General features: G+C 36.1%; 1 protein-coding gene across 2 annotated transcripts in view; it reads left to right on the forward strand.

Moving 5' to 3' along the window:
- si:dkey-237h12.3 (teneurin-3) overlaps positions 1–19723 on the forward strand; it is a 114299-nt gene that overhangs the window by 40048 nt on the left and 54528 nt on the right. For both annotated transcript variants that reach the window (XM_059515822.1, XM_059515823.1), the window contains exons 5-10: positions 7842–8028; positions 14902–15140; positions 16353–16472; positions 17542–17756; positions 18541–18748; positions 19471–19572. In XM_059515822.1, coding sequence (XP_059371805.1) covers positions 7842–8028; positions 14902–15140; positions 16353–16472; positions 17542–17756; positions 18541–18748; positions 19471–19572 — 1071 coding nt within the window. The remainder of the gene's footprint in view (positions 1–7841; positions 8029–14901; positions 15141–16352; positions 16473–17541; positions 17757–18540; positions 18749–19470; positions 19573–19723) is intronic.

Raw genomic sequence — 19723 nt, forward strand, 5'->3', positions numbered from 1 at the left:
TGCTGAATTAGCTTGTTGAATGCCAGTTTTTCCTTAATCATTATTCAACCAGACGTGAAATTGCAGTGAATTTAGATCATATGGTAACACTGACGGACAGCAACTTGCCTTGGTAAGTCAGAGCAAATTAAGAAGCATACCAGCCAAGAGGGAAATAAAACAAGTAAAATTACATGGCAGTGCACAAGGGACATGTCTGTGACTGGTTACAGTGCTCAGCCATTGCAAAAACTTGTTAGGGTTTACATAAGTTTATAAGTGTATTCTTGATTATTTCGTTGATTTAATTATGCAGTCCTAATATAAAGTATGGTTCTTTTTGTTTTACTGTTTGCTGTGCATAACACCAGGCCATCCGTAAAAATATTCCGTTTGACGTAACCCGACCGACCCTGTCAATTTAGGACCGGCTCAATTTATTTACAAATTTTTTTGTTTTTGCTTTTAGTCCGACCGACTTGCCGTTTGTACATCTGCGTTAAAACCGACCAATCATTTTTATTTTACTCTTCAAACAACTAATACAAAAGCAATACAATGATATTAATTGTATTTTAGTAAGTAATGTAAATATATAAATTGCTTAGGCCTACATACAAACGAAGACTATGTTATTAAAAACAAAAAAACAAAAAAAAAAAAACCCATGACATCATCTATGTACATCTGTGCGTTCGCTTCGTCTCACATTCTCATTCATTGTCAGAGCCAACGGTTCGCGCTTGGTAATGATGGCTGCGGCTGCAGTAAACAAAATGTTTGCGGTCGCTGTTCAAAGTCATACGGGTTCGGGCACCATAATACATCTAAAACATTCATTAAAACAGCTCGACACCGCTTTAACTTGGCACAAAGTTCTGGAAAAACTGTGCCCAGATCTTTTCCCATCCCTTCTCCCGTCTAGTCTAAAACTTCGAAAATCTATTGCACGAATCGACTGGAACAACCAACACAAGTTTCAAAAATGAAAATAGGAAGTTGATTTTAACGGCCTTCTCTCGGAGCGTGTCCAGTTTTCTTTTTTTTTTTTTTTTTGGAACACGCGTCACACGCATAACAGCAAATAATACTTCTGCACAGTGTTTCTCTTTTTACAACAGAAATGTTAATTCTGCCGGTATTCAGACAGTCTCATGGATACAGATACAGATTCGGGCTACAATGGCCTACGTATGCGATTTTTTGTTGTTGTTGACATTTCTAATCGTAAACACGATTATGTTGAAGCCTGCAGTAAATGTTTTGCATTATGGCAGTCCACTCTGCTTATTGTTTTTTGAGAATGTTGCACTCCTGTTTGTTATTGTGCGTAACTTCACGCCAATAAATCATCAGAAATATTGGTCTTTACCAATATATATATATATATATATATATATATATATATATATATATATATATATATATATATATATATATATATATTTTATTTTATTTTATTTTTTTTTGCTAGTGTTGTAAAACAAGATTGCAGAAAAAGTAAAATCACTCAACAGTTGCACATCAATATCAGCACACTTTTTCCCCCTTTGCCATAACCCTACAAATGTATAGTATGTGGACATTTTTTGGCAGTATTGCTTGGAAGAAGGTTAATGATATTTGCTCAGTACAAGATGCAATATAGTACAGTTGCAATGCATTCAGATAGAAAAAATAAAGAAATACCTTCAGATTATTTAACTTTAAACTTTCATTACATATTGTGAATGATTTTGGTGACTGTTCTCTTTGAAGAACAGTATAACAATCGATGATTGACATAAGCGAAACACTGGCTCTCGGTAGCATCGTGACAGATGTGGTGTAGGTAGGATTTGTCTTTACTGGGGTCTTGGTGAAGCTTTACATTTGGAAACAGATTGCAGATGTCAGTTTCAGATAGAATGGCTTGAGGGTGATCATGTCACAGGAAACATCTCTCCTTTAAATCTAAAGTTCCTGTCTGACAGAAAATTCTGACAAAGTTATGTTACCTTGTTACTGACAAATAACTACCATTCAAATCTTAGAGAATTCTACCTATAGAGCATATTCAGATATTAAGAAGTAGAAATCAGACTGAAGGAAAACACCAAGAGGCACTGAAATCTTTCTCTGTTAGGTTTTAAGTCCCGGGGAACACTTTCAGCTCTGCGGCGGTGTGACTTTGATTAACTGCTTGTGCTCTGCTTTACGCTGGACTCTGAATGCTTCCTGAATAGCCTGTCCTGCCAGGTAGACAAGTTTCACTATTATGCTAGATTTATAGTCTTATACTGCCAACTGCTCCACAACTCTTACTCTCATCATGGGTGGGCTCTGCCCTACTGCTACATCTCTTCAGTACTTCCTATAAAGTGAGATCAGACTAAAAGCCTGGAAGGCATGGATTACTGGTTTTCTTTTCTTTTCTTTTTTTTTTTTTTTTTTTTTCCTTTGATCACAACCTATATGGTAATTCAGTTTACAGACGCCTCTTGCCATAATGATGCACTCTTAAAAAAATGCACAAGGCTGCCTCTGGTGCGGTGCCCATTTTAAAGGTGTACCATTTAGTTGCTAATATGTACACTTTAGGTAATCTGTAGCTTTTAGGTACTAATATGCACCCTTTTGTGGGGTAAATAAGGCATGAAGGTATTTCGTACTAAAACTGAATAACCAACCAAAACACTTTGCGGTGGTTATATTTCTTGTTTTGATTGGAGAGCTTGTTTAAACGTTTCTATTAAGCTTGATTTTGAAAATAAGAGGTTTAAGAATTTCTTTCTTATTTTACATATCATTTTTTTTTTTTTTGGAGGATGTGGCAGAGGCTCATGAAGACTGAACTTGACGTAAAATACAATTATAGTCCACTGGTAACTGCTGGGTTATTCCATGCTCCAGAGGGTTATTCCAACTGTGACATTTTCTCTCAAGTGATTGGATGTGATACCGACTGGCAAAGTCAATGGAAGGAGAGCTAAGGAGAGATGTCTAAATATAGGGTAGTGCTCAGCACAGAATAATCAAGAATGGTGTTATAATCTGTTTTAGGGGGAGTAAGCGCAAAAGCTCTTCAAGAGAGCAAAAATATTCAGCAAAAATTACATGCTCAAACAATGTGTATTCAGTGTTAATGCATCATTTTCATTGCCTTCAAATGTGCCCGTGTTCTTACTACTTAGAGGAAAAAGTTCAGAGTTTGTTTTAAAGATATTTTATGTTCTGTTTTTCAACTATTTGTGTTGAGATTTAATAATAATTTAATAGCTCCTTTCAGGCATGCACAGACTATTATGTGTATTTCACATTCATCTGTTACCGTAACATGCTCATGGTGTCTCATAGAGTCCTCTGTTTACCACAGAATTCATGAATGCAATTTTCTTTTCATTATTTACAGAAATGCAATACCAAACCCTCTTTTCTGGTAGTATTTAGTCTCATTTATCAAATATGACAGTTTATGTTATACTCTTGTCATGGGCAGGGGGATGTTTTTTATTTTTTTTTTTATTTTTTTTTGATAAATGATAGATGTTGTTGTGAGAACAGCTTTTTACGCAGAGGGTTTTGACAACACTAATTGTTTGCATTCTCTGTTGAAAGAAAACAATAGCCTACATAAATTATTTATTTGTCTTACTCTTACTATTACTGGAAAAAAAATAGTTTGATATATGGCAACCAGAAAAGATAATAGTTTGTTTTGATCCGTTTTATTTGTCCAGACTAAAGAATATATTTATGCTTGTCAGCATGCATTTGTATCAGTGCAGGTTCATTAAATATTCTCATGTTTATGCCTTCCTTGGCTCTCTGTCATAAGAGAAAAAAAATGTAGATGACTCCTCAGCAGTGTTTTATGCAGACATTAGCAGTAGCATTAACAGTAAAATGGGATGTCATTTCTGTCGCTCCATCCAATATTAATCAAAATGGCCCTCTAAAGCATCTTGTTAAATCATAGCAGAACAACTTGACTTGAGAAATCTCTTGCCAGCTGTATCTGTCTTTCCCACATTGCAAATTAAAACTTTTATGAAAAAGAAAAAAAAACATAAAGGAATTTCCTTTCTTTGCCGCTTGATTTTATTTATTTATTTTTTTGCAGGATGTGCAAGAGGAAGTCAACCTAAATGTAAACATAAACTTACAAAGGACAGAAATGCACATTCAAAAGAAATCTGTGTACAACATGTGTACGTCCAATCAAGAGAGAGAGAATTGTATTTTATTGCTCAGGGTGTTTGATTAAAGGAAGCTGATTGCCTCGGTTTCTGGATGGAAAGCCTTCTGAATGCCTTAACATTCTGCTCATGCTGTGTGTAATCATTTGTTAGTATGTGGAGTCTAGCTGCGCTCAGATTGAATCAGAGCGGTGCCTCCTTATCTAGATTGAAGGAAATAATTTGTTGCAATTTTCTATTAAGTTGCATTCAAAAAGGCATGAGTTACCTTAAGGGCACATTTAAGGCAAATTGTGCCGCCGCAGAAGTTCACTGTCTCTTAAGATTGCTGGCTGTTTCATTTCCAACCACTGTCTCGGGCCGTTTGATGTATTTGCGAATGCAAACAACATGAAAGTGTAATGGTGTTCGCCATGTCTGGGCACGACACAACATCGCCGTCTTTGCACCGGGTGACCTCTTTGTGTCAGGCTCACAGAGTGGAGTGTGTACCGTGTTTCCTCTCCAACACTTTGTCTAATGCACCTGTCACAGAGGCCTATTTTAACCCTGTCATGAATGTGGCAAGACACCTGTCATAATGATTCCTGTTCTTTCCTCACTTCAGCCTCTGTCCATTTAGAATTAGTTGGCGTTTCATAGTTCTTGACATGACTGGTGCTTCTGTGGTGTATATGAACTATTGTTTCTAGTTTATTTCTTTAGGGTTATTGTTATTTTCCCAGACTGAATGATCATGCTTTACATCAGAATCAGTGTAACTGCATGCATGATGTCCAAGGATAAATTCTGATTTATTGTAAAGTGAAATATTAAATGTGTATGGTTTAAAACATCGCCTTGTTGCAATAATAAACTGCAGAGAATTAAACAACGAACACAGATGCAAATTCAAACCTGAGTATAATTGATGTGACATGGGCACCAGCAGTCATACTGCACGTGTTTTGTTACAGTAGTTTGTGCACACATGCACGTTCTCAGTTGCACTCACTGACTTCAGAGTCACTTGTCACAGTGCTAGTCTGTGCCAGGCCCATTTTAAGAGCTTGCCAAAGATGTATGTTCACCATAATAACAGCAATAACAGTTTATCCTGCAGTAACTGTACTGAGTTGCTTTTCGCAAATGCTTTGTTATTAGTTATTTGTGTTACTTAACCTGAACAAAATTTCAAATAATGTAGTAAAATAGGTGACTCTAATGATTATTTACTTGAGTAGTTTTAGTACTCAAAATGTCTTGTTTTTAAACACATCCTTGATGTGTGTGATCCTGAAATCTCACAGTGTGTTGCTGTGTAACATCTTTGACACTGACAACAGAACTGTCTAAATTAATGTTCCCATAAATGTTGACATTTGAGAAAATAAATTGCCAGATTGCTGTCTGTACAGCATTTCTAAAGCATATGGCTTCCTGCTTGTAAAAAAAAAAGAATAAAAGAAACAGAATGGCCTAATTACTGCATCCCTATTAATTGAAGACAAAAAAAGGACACTATCTGGTCATTGTTGCTATTCCTTTGCCATTAACCTGCGTTTTATATCAGGATATTATTTTGATATTCTGAGGTGAATTCCATTTGCACTTTGCATTCTCCAGTGTGACTGTATAGAGATCTGATCACTGTCATCTGCACTAAACAGAAAACACCACTTAAACTGAGGTTGTGTTAATCAAACCTTTTCCATTATTTACTGAATTTGAAAAACATTGAGGGATAATTCCAAATGCATTCCTTCATTTTGACAGATAAAAATAATATGTCTGCTCTACTGTGTTTGCCTACTTTATAAACATTCCCACAGTAAAGGATGCTAATAAGGATTAGAAGCAAAGAAAAGAGAAGAAAATAAAGTTTTAAAAGGCCCCGTGAAATCAGCCTGGGAGAGACACGTGAGTGAGGATCTGGGGAGAAAAACAAGAGAGAGAATAAAAGAAGAACCTGCACGATCTATCCCCAAGTACAGGGTGCTTGGTAAGACTAAAGAAGCTCTTTTTACAGAAGCTCTTGTGATATAAATGTCACATTTAAAATGCCAAGAGTTACAATATTTTATTTATGGATAAAGTAGAGCATGATGGAAAATGTACAACCAAGTTTGTCATAGTGATGCATAATGATTATTTGTTATGCAGCATCTGTATCACAAATCACATGTATAGTTGATCATGAAAACACATTAGTGTTCACATTGAATGTGCTAAGAATGTCCTTGCATCGGTACTATCTGATTGTGATCTGATCATCAATGTCCATAGTTAATGTGATGATATTTAATATGTTTTTATCTAGGATAATAAATGATACATTTTAAAGGTGGCTTAGGTGTCCTAATATTTTTGAAGCCACTTTACATTATAACATTCAGTATTATACATAAAAACCTATGTAGAAAAAAAAAATCTGGCTTATCATTTTGTGACTGATGCATTTGAAATGTTAATAATAGGTTATAAAGTACGATTTGATCATTGCCAGTAACATTTTGACATTTTAATGATTGAACTCAGAAGAGAAAAAAGAGACGAAAGCACATAACAAATTATTCCACTACACACATGTTATTCCTCGTGGTGCTTTCACGTGAGAATAAAGGCAAATATTGAATTTTTGTGGCTTGCCTGCACAGTATGTCCCTGTCACAGTCTAGTGTGTGACAGCATATGTTTGGACACCCGTAGTCAGATGGAAACAGACCTGTCAGCACGGCGGCAGGATGGGACAGTGAGATAATCACACAGTGTCATTTTGGGGGGCAATTACCCAGCTTGGAGTGAAATGAGAAAACCTGTTTTTTTCCTGCTGTCCTAATGGAGGTTCCGGTCATTAGTTAAACGAGAGTCTGTCTCTGGCTGTAATCAAACGTGAAGCGTTCAGTTTAAGAGCCCATTATAAAACATCTGCTCCCCAGCAACGGCCTGCGGAGACTTACGTTTGCTCAGTCGTAAAAGTCGGTGAGCACCATGTCACTATTACTACTCAATTTCAAATCTTTGTAAGTTGTACAGTTACACATTGTTGCGATTCAAATACTACTACTACTAATTCTTTGTTAATAATACTGATAAATATATTTGTTTAGATTTTTTTCCTCCAAAAACTTGAATGAAAAATTATGCAGAGCTAAGATGTAGAACATTCATCATGTATATATATATGTGTGTGTGTGTGTGTGTGTGTGTGTGTGTGTGTGTGTGCTTTTCTATTATTAATTATAACATTTTAATAAACTGTAAATGCATTTTCCCCCTAAACTTCTGTCAAACTTCTCTTAAATACATTAAAAGTTTATGTAAATAGCATTTTTTTAAGAAATTATAATTTTCTCCCCTCACATTTTTTATTTCTCAAAAAAAAAATCGGACTTGAAACATTACCTGCAATACTCAACAATATAACATTCAGAAGTATGCTAAATACAGATTTTTTTAAATATTATTATAATTCACAAATTAAATCACATTGCCTTAAACCATGTGATTCTCATAATGCAGTGTTTAGCTTCTCTCTCTTAAATGAAGCTGGACGGAGTGAGTGAAGATTTGAAGGTGTTCAGGGGATCCAATCATCCTGTAAAGAATCCCATTTAACACAATGCAATCTAGAACAGGCACACAATCAGCCTGCGCTTTGTGTAACAAGCTCCACTAATACCTCTGCCTCTCCTCTTCCAATAGACCAGCTTCCCAGTCAAGCAGGACCGCCTCCTCTGCCACCTGCTCCACATCAACACAAGCAGCATCCGTCAGTTACCTCCCTCAACCAGTCACTGGCCAATCAGCCGACAGAGCTTCAGAGTGCATCTGAATGTGTGCAGCTGCAGGAAAACTGGGTACTGGGTGGCAACGTAGGCTTGGAGAACAGGTACGTGTTTTTATACAGTCATAAATTCACTTACACATTCACTTACTGTTTTCAGTGTTCTATATGTAGTCAGTGACTACATGGAGGAGGAATGAAAGCAAATAAGCGAGTGAATTCTAATGCTGAATAAAAACAAACAACATTACATGCATGCATTGTATTATCTTAAGTATATTTTAATTATCTTCTTCATGGTTTTGACTTTTTTGGTTTTACAGAGGAATTATTGAAAATACACAATTTTGCACAGTGAAAAAATATTTCTAAAGATTGATTTAATTTAATTTAATTGTATTTTATTTTACATAGATGAAAATGCTATCTACAGATGACACACGGATATTTAAATCATCCACCAACTTTTCAGTTCCTCTCTGTATAGTCCTCTGAGTTGAAGAAGTGAAGAAATAAACGTTTTGTTTCCATAGTTGTTGGTAAACAGAATAATTTGCTACCAATCTTTATAATAATTTTTTGTATGAAATAATTATGACTTAGCAAAAAAAAAAAAAAAAGACTAAAATATTATAGAAATACAATCAACTTTAGACAAGAATTTGTGTGTGTGTGTGTGTGTGTTTGTGTCAGATTTGGTGAGTGTACATTATGGCTAGAGGAGTGAACTATACTGTATATGGAAATGCACTATATGGGGATTCAGACACACTCATGTCACTTTTACGATCTTTTTAACATTGTGTATCATGAATCGCTGTTTTCTGTGTACATATTAAAAATGTGTAAAATCATACTCTATATAGTCATTCATTTCCCATTAAGTTTCCATCAGTTATTTATCACTTCTCATTTTTGAGCAAATATTGTGGTAAAAGCTGCCAAGACAAGCCTTTATATAATGCACCTTGCTGTCACTACAGATATCTTGAAGTGTACTACTCAAGCTGAGGGCTGCCTACCCAGCATCCACCTGACAGTATGAATTTATGTATGCATGGCATGAGTATCATATCAAGCATAAATACTGTAAATACACATCATGTTAGTCTCGGCTTCTTCAGATACACGTATCATATGGATCCCAAAAGCATTTATATACACACATTTGTTCTTATCATAGTAATACAAAAAATGCAGACAGTCTCTTATCCTTTTTATTGTTTAATTATAAGTCAATGTTTTTGAATTAAAGAATAAAAGTGCAGTACAAGTCTTTACAAAAGGATATCTACCTTCACAAAATTCAGCCTTTGTTCATAAACGACTCACAGAGTAAATAGTAATGTACTGCATCATAGATTTTCCACACCCATATGCAGATTTCTAAACGCTACAATCAGCATTTTCACTTCAAAAGGCTGAAGGGAAGAGTCCCGGTAGACTGGGTCCTGCAGAGGACGAATATGAATGCAAAAGTATTGGAAATAGAGTTAATTAACCAAAACAGAAGTCATCATGTGCAAGCAAACATTTCTATTATGTATACGTGCAATTTTCATGCAAACACATATCATTAAAATGACCAAGTAGTGGACACAAATCGCAAAGATAGACGTTGTTCCTCATAATATAATATTAGTAGTTGAATGGAAATCAATCAGTTCATGAAATTCACTTGGCCTATATTTAGACTAAGTGGATGAAACATCAAAAAGAATATTCTTATTTTTAGCTTAAAGGGATCATAACAAATCGTCCTTGATCTTTTGAAATAAAATACTTTTTGGATTGTAAAAACAGACTGTCAGTTTCAGATCTGAAAACTTCTTTCACAAAAAAAGAAAATATCTTACTGAAACTAAAATGCAAAAATGGCTTATTTAAAAATAATTGGATTTTTGACATAGAAACCCAAAAATACATGATCGACATATCAGATGCTTGTTCAGCGTTACTCTTATATAGTGTATATATTTAAAGAGATCGAGAGAAGGAAGCTGGAAACAGTATGAAGGAGTTAAATTCTTCATGGATGATACATTGCGCATAATGTCATAAAATGGCACAGTTTATATAACCCTGAATTGCTGCATGTACTGTACCCCAAGGAGCCTGAGCTGCCACCCACTCAAAAGGTTAAACAAGATGAATAACAGATTTAAACTGTTCACAGTATCATTCCACAACAAAAAACATGGTGCCATTAAATGCTCATCTTAAGATTGTGACTAAATGTACTGAAAAATAGCTACTAGACGGCCATCGTTTTTTCCCCCAAAAATAACACAAATGTAATTTTCAGTTTTCAGCCAAAAGAGAAAACAACGTGTTATTTTATCTTTGACATGAACAAAAAGCTGTATGCATTGTGAAATACAGGTTCCATTAAATCTAATTTAAATGTAAATCAAGATCGATGATGTATTGAAACTTTAAAAAAAATATTTATATCATATTTAAAAGCTGTTGAAGGCTAGATCTTATGTCATCCAAAGGAAGAAAAAAACTAATACTAACATTTATCTGTGCAGCTGAAATATTTCTAACAACCATAAAGCAATTTCAAACACTATTTCAAATTGCCATATTCACCATTGTATCTAAAGCAATGTATTCACTGTTGCTTTCTGTCATAAAAAGACTGCAATGTGTGTAGGCTAGAATACACAAAATTAAACCATTAAGGTATAACCTATGAATAAAGTAGCCATGTTTGTGTGTGTTTAGAGTATAGAGAAATGGGATGCCATTATAAAATAAGTGTGGAGTGGATCATCTTGAATGAAACAAATTTAATTTCAGTCTACAATCAGCCTGGCCTGTAATTTACTGTGGCTTTTCTTTCCTTGGTATTTCAACATAATGCCCATGTTTTTTTTTCTTTAACGCTTTTAATTAACTTCAAAAAAACATCTCTGGAAATCTCTACTAAACATGAAATAGCCTACTGTCTATTTTTCATCAGTACAAGAATATATGTAGAAAAGCAAGGATTGTTTTAATATTTAGTTTTAATATTTCATAAATAATTTCAACTTGGTAAATTGGTCGCTAAAGTGTTTTTTTTTTTTTACTTTTTTTTTTTATGAAATGGCATTTCATGTAAAATCCACCCTGCAGTCGCACTGTACACAGTCATTACCTACAGAAGTGTTGGCAATGCTGCGCGTCAGGTTTTTGATCTTTTGCGGGCCACAGCTGTTGTGCTCCATTGTGGAGAGGAAAAAACAACAACAAAAAGAAAGAAAACAAAGGAATCTAGTGAAAGCGTATTTCTTATGGATATGAGAAGGGAAGATGTTTTATAATCACATCAAGTGAAGAATCTTTGTTGTGTGTCTAGATCAAGGCAGATAACACAGACTTCTCCTGTTATTAATGATCCCAGTAGAATTCCTCTACTACCTCTCTCTCTCTCTCTCTCTCTCTTCAGCTTCCTTGCTTTCCGTCTCGCAGTACACCAATCCATCACCATCTCCTTTTCTCACTACTCTACCTTTCTCAGAGTGTTATCTTGAAAACTTTCCACTCCCCTGTCTGTCACAAAGATTCTGATCTTTACATGTCAACAGAAAGGGACTGTCCTAAAATGGCAGTGGCGCAGAAACCTCCAGGGAGTGTCTTAAAATAACGCCACTCTGCCAAGTGCTGGAGAGGCACCTGCTGCTCCGAGACCCCTACTGAGGTGACAGATGCTTCCGCCTCAAAGAGGATGCTTGAATCCTAGTTGGAGATGAGAGGATACATGCAAGTCCTCCTTGTTTTTTTAAACGAGTTTCCCCCCCTCTCATTTAACTTAAGTCTCGCATGTGCATTTGTCAGAAAGAGGCCTTGTCTCGCATCACCGGTCGCATACTCTTTTCACGTATATACTCAATCGTTTTAACTCTTTAAGTCAACAAGTAGCCCTTTGAAAAGCCCTCTCTTTTCTTTAGCCTATCTAATGCGGCAGTCATTATATATCAGATTATGCCAGGAAAGGACTTTTATTCTTTTGTTTGCAATTTCTCTTTCAACCTCCAAATCCTCCTTTTTTCTTCTGTAGGGCCTCTTCTTTCGCACCGCAGCATTCCAAGCGTCAAACCAATGACAAGGAAAGGTGGGACACTGATAGAGAATCACATTGTACAAGAGAGAAAAAAAAAAAAACTCTTTGGGGTGAAGTTACTTCTTAGTCGTCCTAATGCGAACAACACTCTCACACCCTACAAAAAGGGGCAATGAGGATTAGCTTAGTCATTTTCTCTGCCTGGCGTCACACTCCCGCTAATCAATTATGGATTGTTTGGCCTCAAAACGGCACACTGTCAGTGTATTTGTTAATCGTTTGTGAAGGCTTTTAAATGTGCCTCATTCAGTGCGCAGTGGCCCGGAACCTATCTGAGCCCTTGTGAAAAATGTGTGTGTGCGTGTGTGTTTGGAGTCGTGGCAGCAGCTCATAACCATGCAGATTATAAAGTTTTACAATGGAGTCCTTCTGAATGAAAAGCAGGCATCTTAAACCAGGCCTGTATTGAAATTTGCACAAAAGAACAAGCGTCTGAGTGCTGCCTGACCGTTGAAGTTTGAACTTTTATAGAGTAATGCTGTTAGTAGCTGGCAAGTTTTAAATGTTTCCTCATCTGAAATTGTACACAGTCAAGGACTGTTTGTGTAGAAGGTGGAATCAGGTACCTTTCTTCATGAAAAAATAAATAAAATAAAAATCACATTAAAAATGAATGCCATTTTTGACAAAAATGATAAAATAATGTACAGATGAGATGAAGACTAGTCTAATAATAACCATTTTATTCTTGTAGGTGCCACCACGAGACATCAGCTGTGTTTGATCATTTTTTGTTTTGTATAATGCTTTTTCTAGTGTTACTTTCCAAAAATACAATAAAATTTAAGTGTACCTAAATAGAATATATATATATATATATATATATATATATATATATATATATATACATATATATATTCTGAACAATAAAAGCCATTATAACAGTATAGGCACAACATTATCTTGCCTATATAATACAGTATATATTTTAGTACAACTGAAAAAAACAAAAAAACAAGCAAGCAATTTGGTCAAAAGTATAAAGGCAGCACTCTAGTCCAGTGAAAAAAACTAATTTATAAATAAATAAAATAATGAAACCCTCATCCATATTGATCTGCAAAGGAGCAAATAATTTTTGCATTTGTATGAGCTCAAATAATTTTCTTGCTATTATTATTATTATTATTATTCGTTAAAGTTTTCTTTTCCTAATCACATTTAAATCAGACAGTAAACTTAAATGAAAAAAATAAAATGGCCACGTAAACAAGCCCTACATCCAGAGCCGTGAGGAGGACTGACAGCAGACTAACTGTAAAATGCCTCCAGGACACAAGACTGTACACAGCAGCCAGTGTGAGAGAGCTTGCAGCAGAACGCCAATATAACAGCCAGCCAGAGTGAACAAGAACCACCAACAACACATGGAAATTTCCTGGAAATGAATCTGAGAATGTCTGTTTTATTGATGTGTGTAGTATGAATGAATCAGATAAACAACAAAAGGGAACAAATCAAAAAAAATGAAAACTTCCGTTTTGAAGTAGAATCATAGCCAGCATAACAAACAAAATATCTTCAATTAAATTTTAAAATGTTGTTTTTAGAAGTTCCTGATCTTCTATAATCCAAGTCAATCATACTGTGCCTAATTTTATGCAATGTGTTTTATATACATATACGTACTGTATGCATGTATGTGGTGTGTTTATGTTTAAATTACATTAATAGGCCACTATTAATATGCACATTACTATGAATAAATAAATAGTATTTTAATCAAATGTTTATGTATATATACACTACATTCAACAATTTGGGGGCAGTACATTTTTTTAGAAGAAGGCTCTCCAAGGATGCATTTATATGATCAAAAATGCACTGAAAACATGTTAAATATTATATCTTAATATATTTTAAATTGTAATCTATTCATGTTATGGCAATTTTAAAGAGCCATTACTTTATTCTTCATTGTCACATGATTCTTACATTTTTTTATTATAAGTGTTAAAAACAGCTGCGCTGCTTTTTGTTTTAAAAGTATATATATATATATATATATATATATATATATGTATTAAAAATATGTCCTTGACTCCAGACAATTGTCCTTTTCACAAAATGTGGCTATTGTAGGAAGGATGTCAGCAAAAGTCATTCAGTGTTCATTCAGTGAGGGATACATTGGACTGATTCAAACTGTAAAGTTTGTGAGTTTTTATGAGCTAAAAACTTGTCTTGTTAATATTTTGTGGTTTGTGTTTTTCTCATCATATTTAAATCAGACCGCAAACTTAACATTAACAACTCAGGTAAAAATGATTTATCTTGCTGTGGCGTTGAAGATTCGGCAGCGGTGGAGCGCCACTGATGAAAAGCAAAACAGAAAACACTGCCATCAGATGCTGATGCATACACATCATTATGGGTTATGTTTGTCATCATAAACTCTAGAGCTCAGTTAACCACAGTTCTCTTTGACTTGACTTGGTTTGGTTCTTTCCATCATAGACCATCATTAGAGACATTTATTTCATACAAGTACAGGCACTGATCCAATGACAGCCCTCTAAATCAATGAAGCTATTGGGATTTTAAGGGCAGCTTATTAAATTACAGCTTATGTTACATACAGTACAAAACCTTGTGTCTACAATAAAGAAAATGCAAACTATAACTGCAGTTTCCATGGTGATTCAAATAGTGATACATCAATAAAAAAGGTGTAACTTCAAAATTCTCAATAGGTCAGATAGGTCAGAAATGTAAAAAAAACTTTTAACAAAGACATTGCTACATGTCCTTTCCTTTTTTTTCTTTTTTTTTAACCTGTGGTTTTGTTCACAGCTCACTCTGAAAGTTTTCAGCAAGTTTATTGTTTTTATATTTCATCATCTCATATCTTATCTTCCTTTCCCTAGGCACTTCCTGCTTAAGACTGGAACTGGCACCACATCTCTCTTCACAACTCCTAATCCCGGTTATACTATGGCGACTGGAGCTGTCTACTCTCCACCAGCTCGTCCCCTAACCCGCAACACGCTATCAAGAGGTGCATTCAAATTTAACAAGTCACCTAAACGGTGTTCGTGGAAATGCACCGCTCTCAGTGCTGTTGGCGTGGCCACCCTGCTGTCTGTTCTGCTCTGCTACTGTATAGGTAACTCATTGTGTGAGTGTGTGTGTGTTTGTGTGTGTGTGTGCGTGTGTGCGTGTGTGTGTGTGTGTGTGTGTGTGTGTGTGTGTGTGTGTGTGTGTGTGTGTGTGTGTGTGTGTGTCTGTGTGTGTTTGTGTGTCCTTATTTGACCATGAGGTACTCAGGTGCAAGCTGTTTTATCCAGCCTGCCCCTACAAGAGATAACGAAATAGCCCATCAGGTGGAGTTTTCCTTCCTCTGCTGCCAAAACACCTGGTGCTCTGCTCTAAATAGTCGTGTTATCTCTAGGAAGTCACATACACACAGAGACACTGGAAAAAAGACATCAGTTTATTGACTAATATCTGGAGCGAAGCGAAAGCTGCATGATCTTATTGTCCGCAGCAATCTATATTCACTCCGTTAGGCCACAAAAACATTATAACCTCCATTTTTTATTCTCTCCGATTTTTTAACATTGTTTCCCCACTGTGAGTTATTTGCCGCAGTTGGAGACTCCTCCTCCCCTGCTGAAGGCCTGTTAGAAACATTCATCCCTCCAAAGATCAAACCGAGAGGAAGAGAGGTGTGTGAAGCGCAGCCTCCTCAGCAAGCTCCCTCGCTGTGAACTTTGAAGGAGACTTTTCCCAAGCTGTTTTCACACAGATCGAATGGTTAAAAAAACAACTAGAAAGTGTTTGCCTAAGATTTAAAGGCTGTGCATGAAGAAGAGAATGTTTTGAAGAGAGAATGGGGGAAAGAGGAGAGACAGCGAGCGGTGAAGAGAGAATGGGAGAAACTCCTGTATTATATAACAGAGACATGCTTTGATCTTCAGGCTTTAGTTTTTCGCATTTTGCCTCTTTTTTCATTTTAATCACTGGAATCTAATTCTATTTTCTCTGCAACAAATGTTTTCAGTGACAAGCTAAAGAATAATGTGGAGTATATTCAAAACAGTTTATGTCAAGGCCCCCTCCTCGATAATTGAAAGAACATGTTTTCAAATAGTAAAAAAAGACATTAGTGCACTATTTAGAGAGTCTAATGAGGGATAGGTTTTCTTTTTATATGCACTGCGCTTGTGTCCAACACATGCATAAAGGAGACTGCAAATCACCTTCCAGAGTGGCTTTCAATAGCTTTTAAACTATATCCCTTTGCAAATGAGAATGTCTCATGACATGATATGTGCTTGCTGTTCCGTTTCATGATCTTAATTGGCTTCTCTCACAGCCATGCATGTACTTGGCCTGAACTGGAAACTGAAGGATGTGGATAATCACGCCTTTGAGAATGGACGAGCCAAACCAGTGACGTTCCCGACCAGCACTGTGACTGCAATTTCTGCAGATGGTAACATTTCAAGGCCGAAATCAATGACCTTTCAGTCACAGAGGACTGCATTTCCATATATCTATGAGCTATTTTATATAGATTGCAGTTATTTCTTTCAAGCTGCATATTCATTTGTAGAACAGTGTTTCCTTTTCAATTTCTTTCTGGTTCTCAGTGCAGTATAGTACCCAAATGCAAAAAGATTACAAGAAACAATGCTGTAATTTAGAGACATAGTCACCTTGTAACATATAAAGTCACAAGGAACAAAGAAACAATGCTGCAATGGAGAGATAGAAAGTTATATTGTGAAATACAAAGGACAGCTAACCACCTTGGTCTATTCGGGTGTTATTTCAGTCCAGTCAATTTCCAATGGATAAAATAAGTGAAAAGGGTCCTGAATGTCATGTTTACTTTAAAGACTGCTAAAGTACTACAGAGAAACACTAGTGATAGTATCTAGAGTGACAGTCTCCAAATAAGGTTTGTCCTAATATCCATGTTTAGAAAGCATCAGTTTGAAGCAAGTCAATAAAAGACTCTTTCCTCATTCTGATTGTGAACCTGCCAAGCTGTATTGTGTTCTTTTAATTGACTTACTGCCTCTTTCTGAAGTGCAATATAAAGATGTTTGCCTGTGTCATCTGTCGTCTGAATGATAGCCTTTGGAGAGTATGAAAGAGCATGGCAAATGCCTGCTGCAAGTTTTGGTAATGATTGACATTTAGAGGCTCTCGTCAGGAAAATGATCAAAGAGACCATTTATCTCTGAGCATATTTTAGGCTTGAAATAAGACCAAAATCCTTAGTTTTATCCAAAAATGAAGTTTTGACTGGATTGATAGGAATTAGTATTTGACTGGGTTTGCTACAGTGAATAAACTTTGGACAAACAAATAATAAAAAGAAAATGAAGTAAGCACGAGTGCCCAACAATAAAGACCCTTATTTAATATCAAACTGTAAGTCTTAAATCTGAATTGTGAGTAAACTTCAAATATTATAACAAAGCAACTGTGACAGTTTTCTGGGTTTATGGATACATTTATGAAATAATATTATTTTAATACGTGTCTGCTCACAGGAAGGGTAGGAGTGATGCTACAGTATAACTCCACGCTGGACACGGGACAGGTGGAGTTGGGTCAGCAGGTAGCACATGTCGTTCCACCAGGAGTTTTCTGGAGGTCCAGACTTCTCATTGAACAACCCCACTTTCTCAAGTTTAATATTTCCATTCAGAAAAATGCCCTGATTGGAGTGTATGGGAGGAGGGGACTTCCACCCTCACACACCCAGGTAATACAATATCAAAGTCTTCTATTTGAATTGTCTCAAAAAGTCATAAATGGCTAAAATTAGTTAATCATTAAGCTATTTAAAAGAAGATCAATGGACTTTTTTAATCTTTGCAGTGAATGCATTCACTGCATTATTTAGCATTTATTAAACCACAGATAAAACCACAGCTATTCAATATAAAGGAGTTGAAGGAATCAGACATCCAAGGTTATTCATCAGAAAGAACAAATCCTTCTTTAATCATAACAAAACAATACAAACTGCTCCAACAAAAAGACGTCTTCTCTCTGTCTCAGTGATTGGCTGGGTTTTTAACACTCACAGCTGTCAATAAAAGCAGCATCTTTCGTAAGTGCTGAGGAAAACTGTCCAACTTATTGTAGATGTTCAATCAATGTGTCCCCAAAGCCATCACAATAAACTAAAGCAAGCTTATTGAATGCTGCTTCCAATTTGCCATGTGTCTTCTTATTGCTTTTTGTAGCTGACCAGAAGGAAATCAATTGGAGAAACTTTAATTTAGAGTCTTTATTTGAATGTTCTGCTCGAAGTAGTGGAAGTTCTAGTGAATAACACACTCTGTGATGCTAAATGACTGAACAATAGACCTCTATTTTCCTTTGTGCTGTAAAAGATTTCTTGGTATGATATTTTGGGAGCAGACAGGGTAATGGCAGCCTAAATGTCATGGTGTCTGGATATTAAATTTGCCTTTTATTTTGTTGTGACACATTTGACAACAGCTGAGTAATAGCGGTCAATGTAATTGTGTGTGTTTCAGTACGACTTTGTGGAGCTTCTAGATGGTAGTAGGCTCATCTCACGAGAGCGCGTTCAGTTGGATCCGGAGCTCAGGGACCGACTGGAGAATCCGGTCAGCGTTCAGCAGGCAGGCTTTATCCAGTACCTCCACAGCGGTGTGTGGCACCTGGCCTTTTACAATGATGGCCGCACTGTAGAGCCTGTCTCATACAGCACCATAGTACTAGGTGAGCTAGCACATGTAATTACAACCATGTGAATTCATGTGATTGAGTGCATACGCGTTTGTCTTTGTTGATGCACCACAGAGTGGCTGGTTATTTTGTGTTTCTTGCTTATTTATGCTTCAAAGCTGAAAATGTAATTTCATACCCAACATTAGGTAATGTGATGCTTGACCGAGCAACTGGGCCTTTGTAACAAGCTTTTATAGGTGCCTTCAGATGGCCTTTTTATATTTCTGTCTTGCACCCAAGTGCCTGAGATAGCGCATCAGTGATAATGAGGCGTGCAGAAGCATGCCATGAGTTGTTGGATAATCAATAAGTTTGATTCTGCCGCTATCTCCTTCTGTCAGGCCAGGAAATATGGAGGCCAAAAGCCTAAAACGCTAAGCCTTGAGCTGCTGAGATGTTTGTTTTTATCTTCAAATATGATTTGTATGCGGCCATGAGGAGGATCTGCTTTTATTTACAACAAAAAAGAAAAGGAAGCTTTTTATATGCAAAAATAATTATTTATGCATTTATTTATGAAGTGGCAATTCAGTATTTGGCATAGTTTCCATAGGGACTCCTTCTAATTTTTTTTTATGTAAAGACACACTGTAGAAGTTTTTAACCCTCTTTCTTTGTTCTATGCCTTGTTAGACCACAAATATGAAGCAGTGTAAAAATGTAATATGCCAAAAACTAAAATAAAATGTTATTATCTGACCTTCTTTGTGCAGAGTCGGTGATGGAATGCCCGCACAATTGCTATGGCAATGGAGAATGTGTCTCAGGCACATGTAATTGCTTCCCAGGATTCCTTGGGCCATATTGCTCGAGAGGTGTGTGTGTGGTGTTCTAATGATATAGTTTTCGCTGTCACTCTCACAAAACACCTGTGAAGAACCTGTCCACACTATATGTAAGAAATAATTGATGAGGGGCCGTTGAATTATTATTATAATTCAATGGCCCGAAGTCAATTATTCGGCT

This window comes from Carassius carassius, chromosome 29 (assembly GCF_963082965.1).
Source record: "Carassius carassius chromosome 29, fCarCar2.1, whole genome shotgun sequence".
NCBI lineage: Eukaryota > Metazoa > Chordata > Actinopteri > Cypriniformes > Cyprinidae > Carassius > Carassius carassius.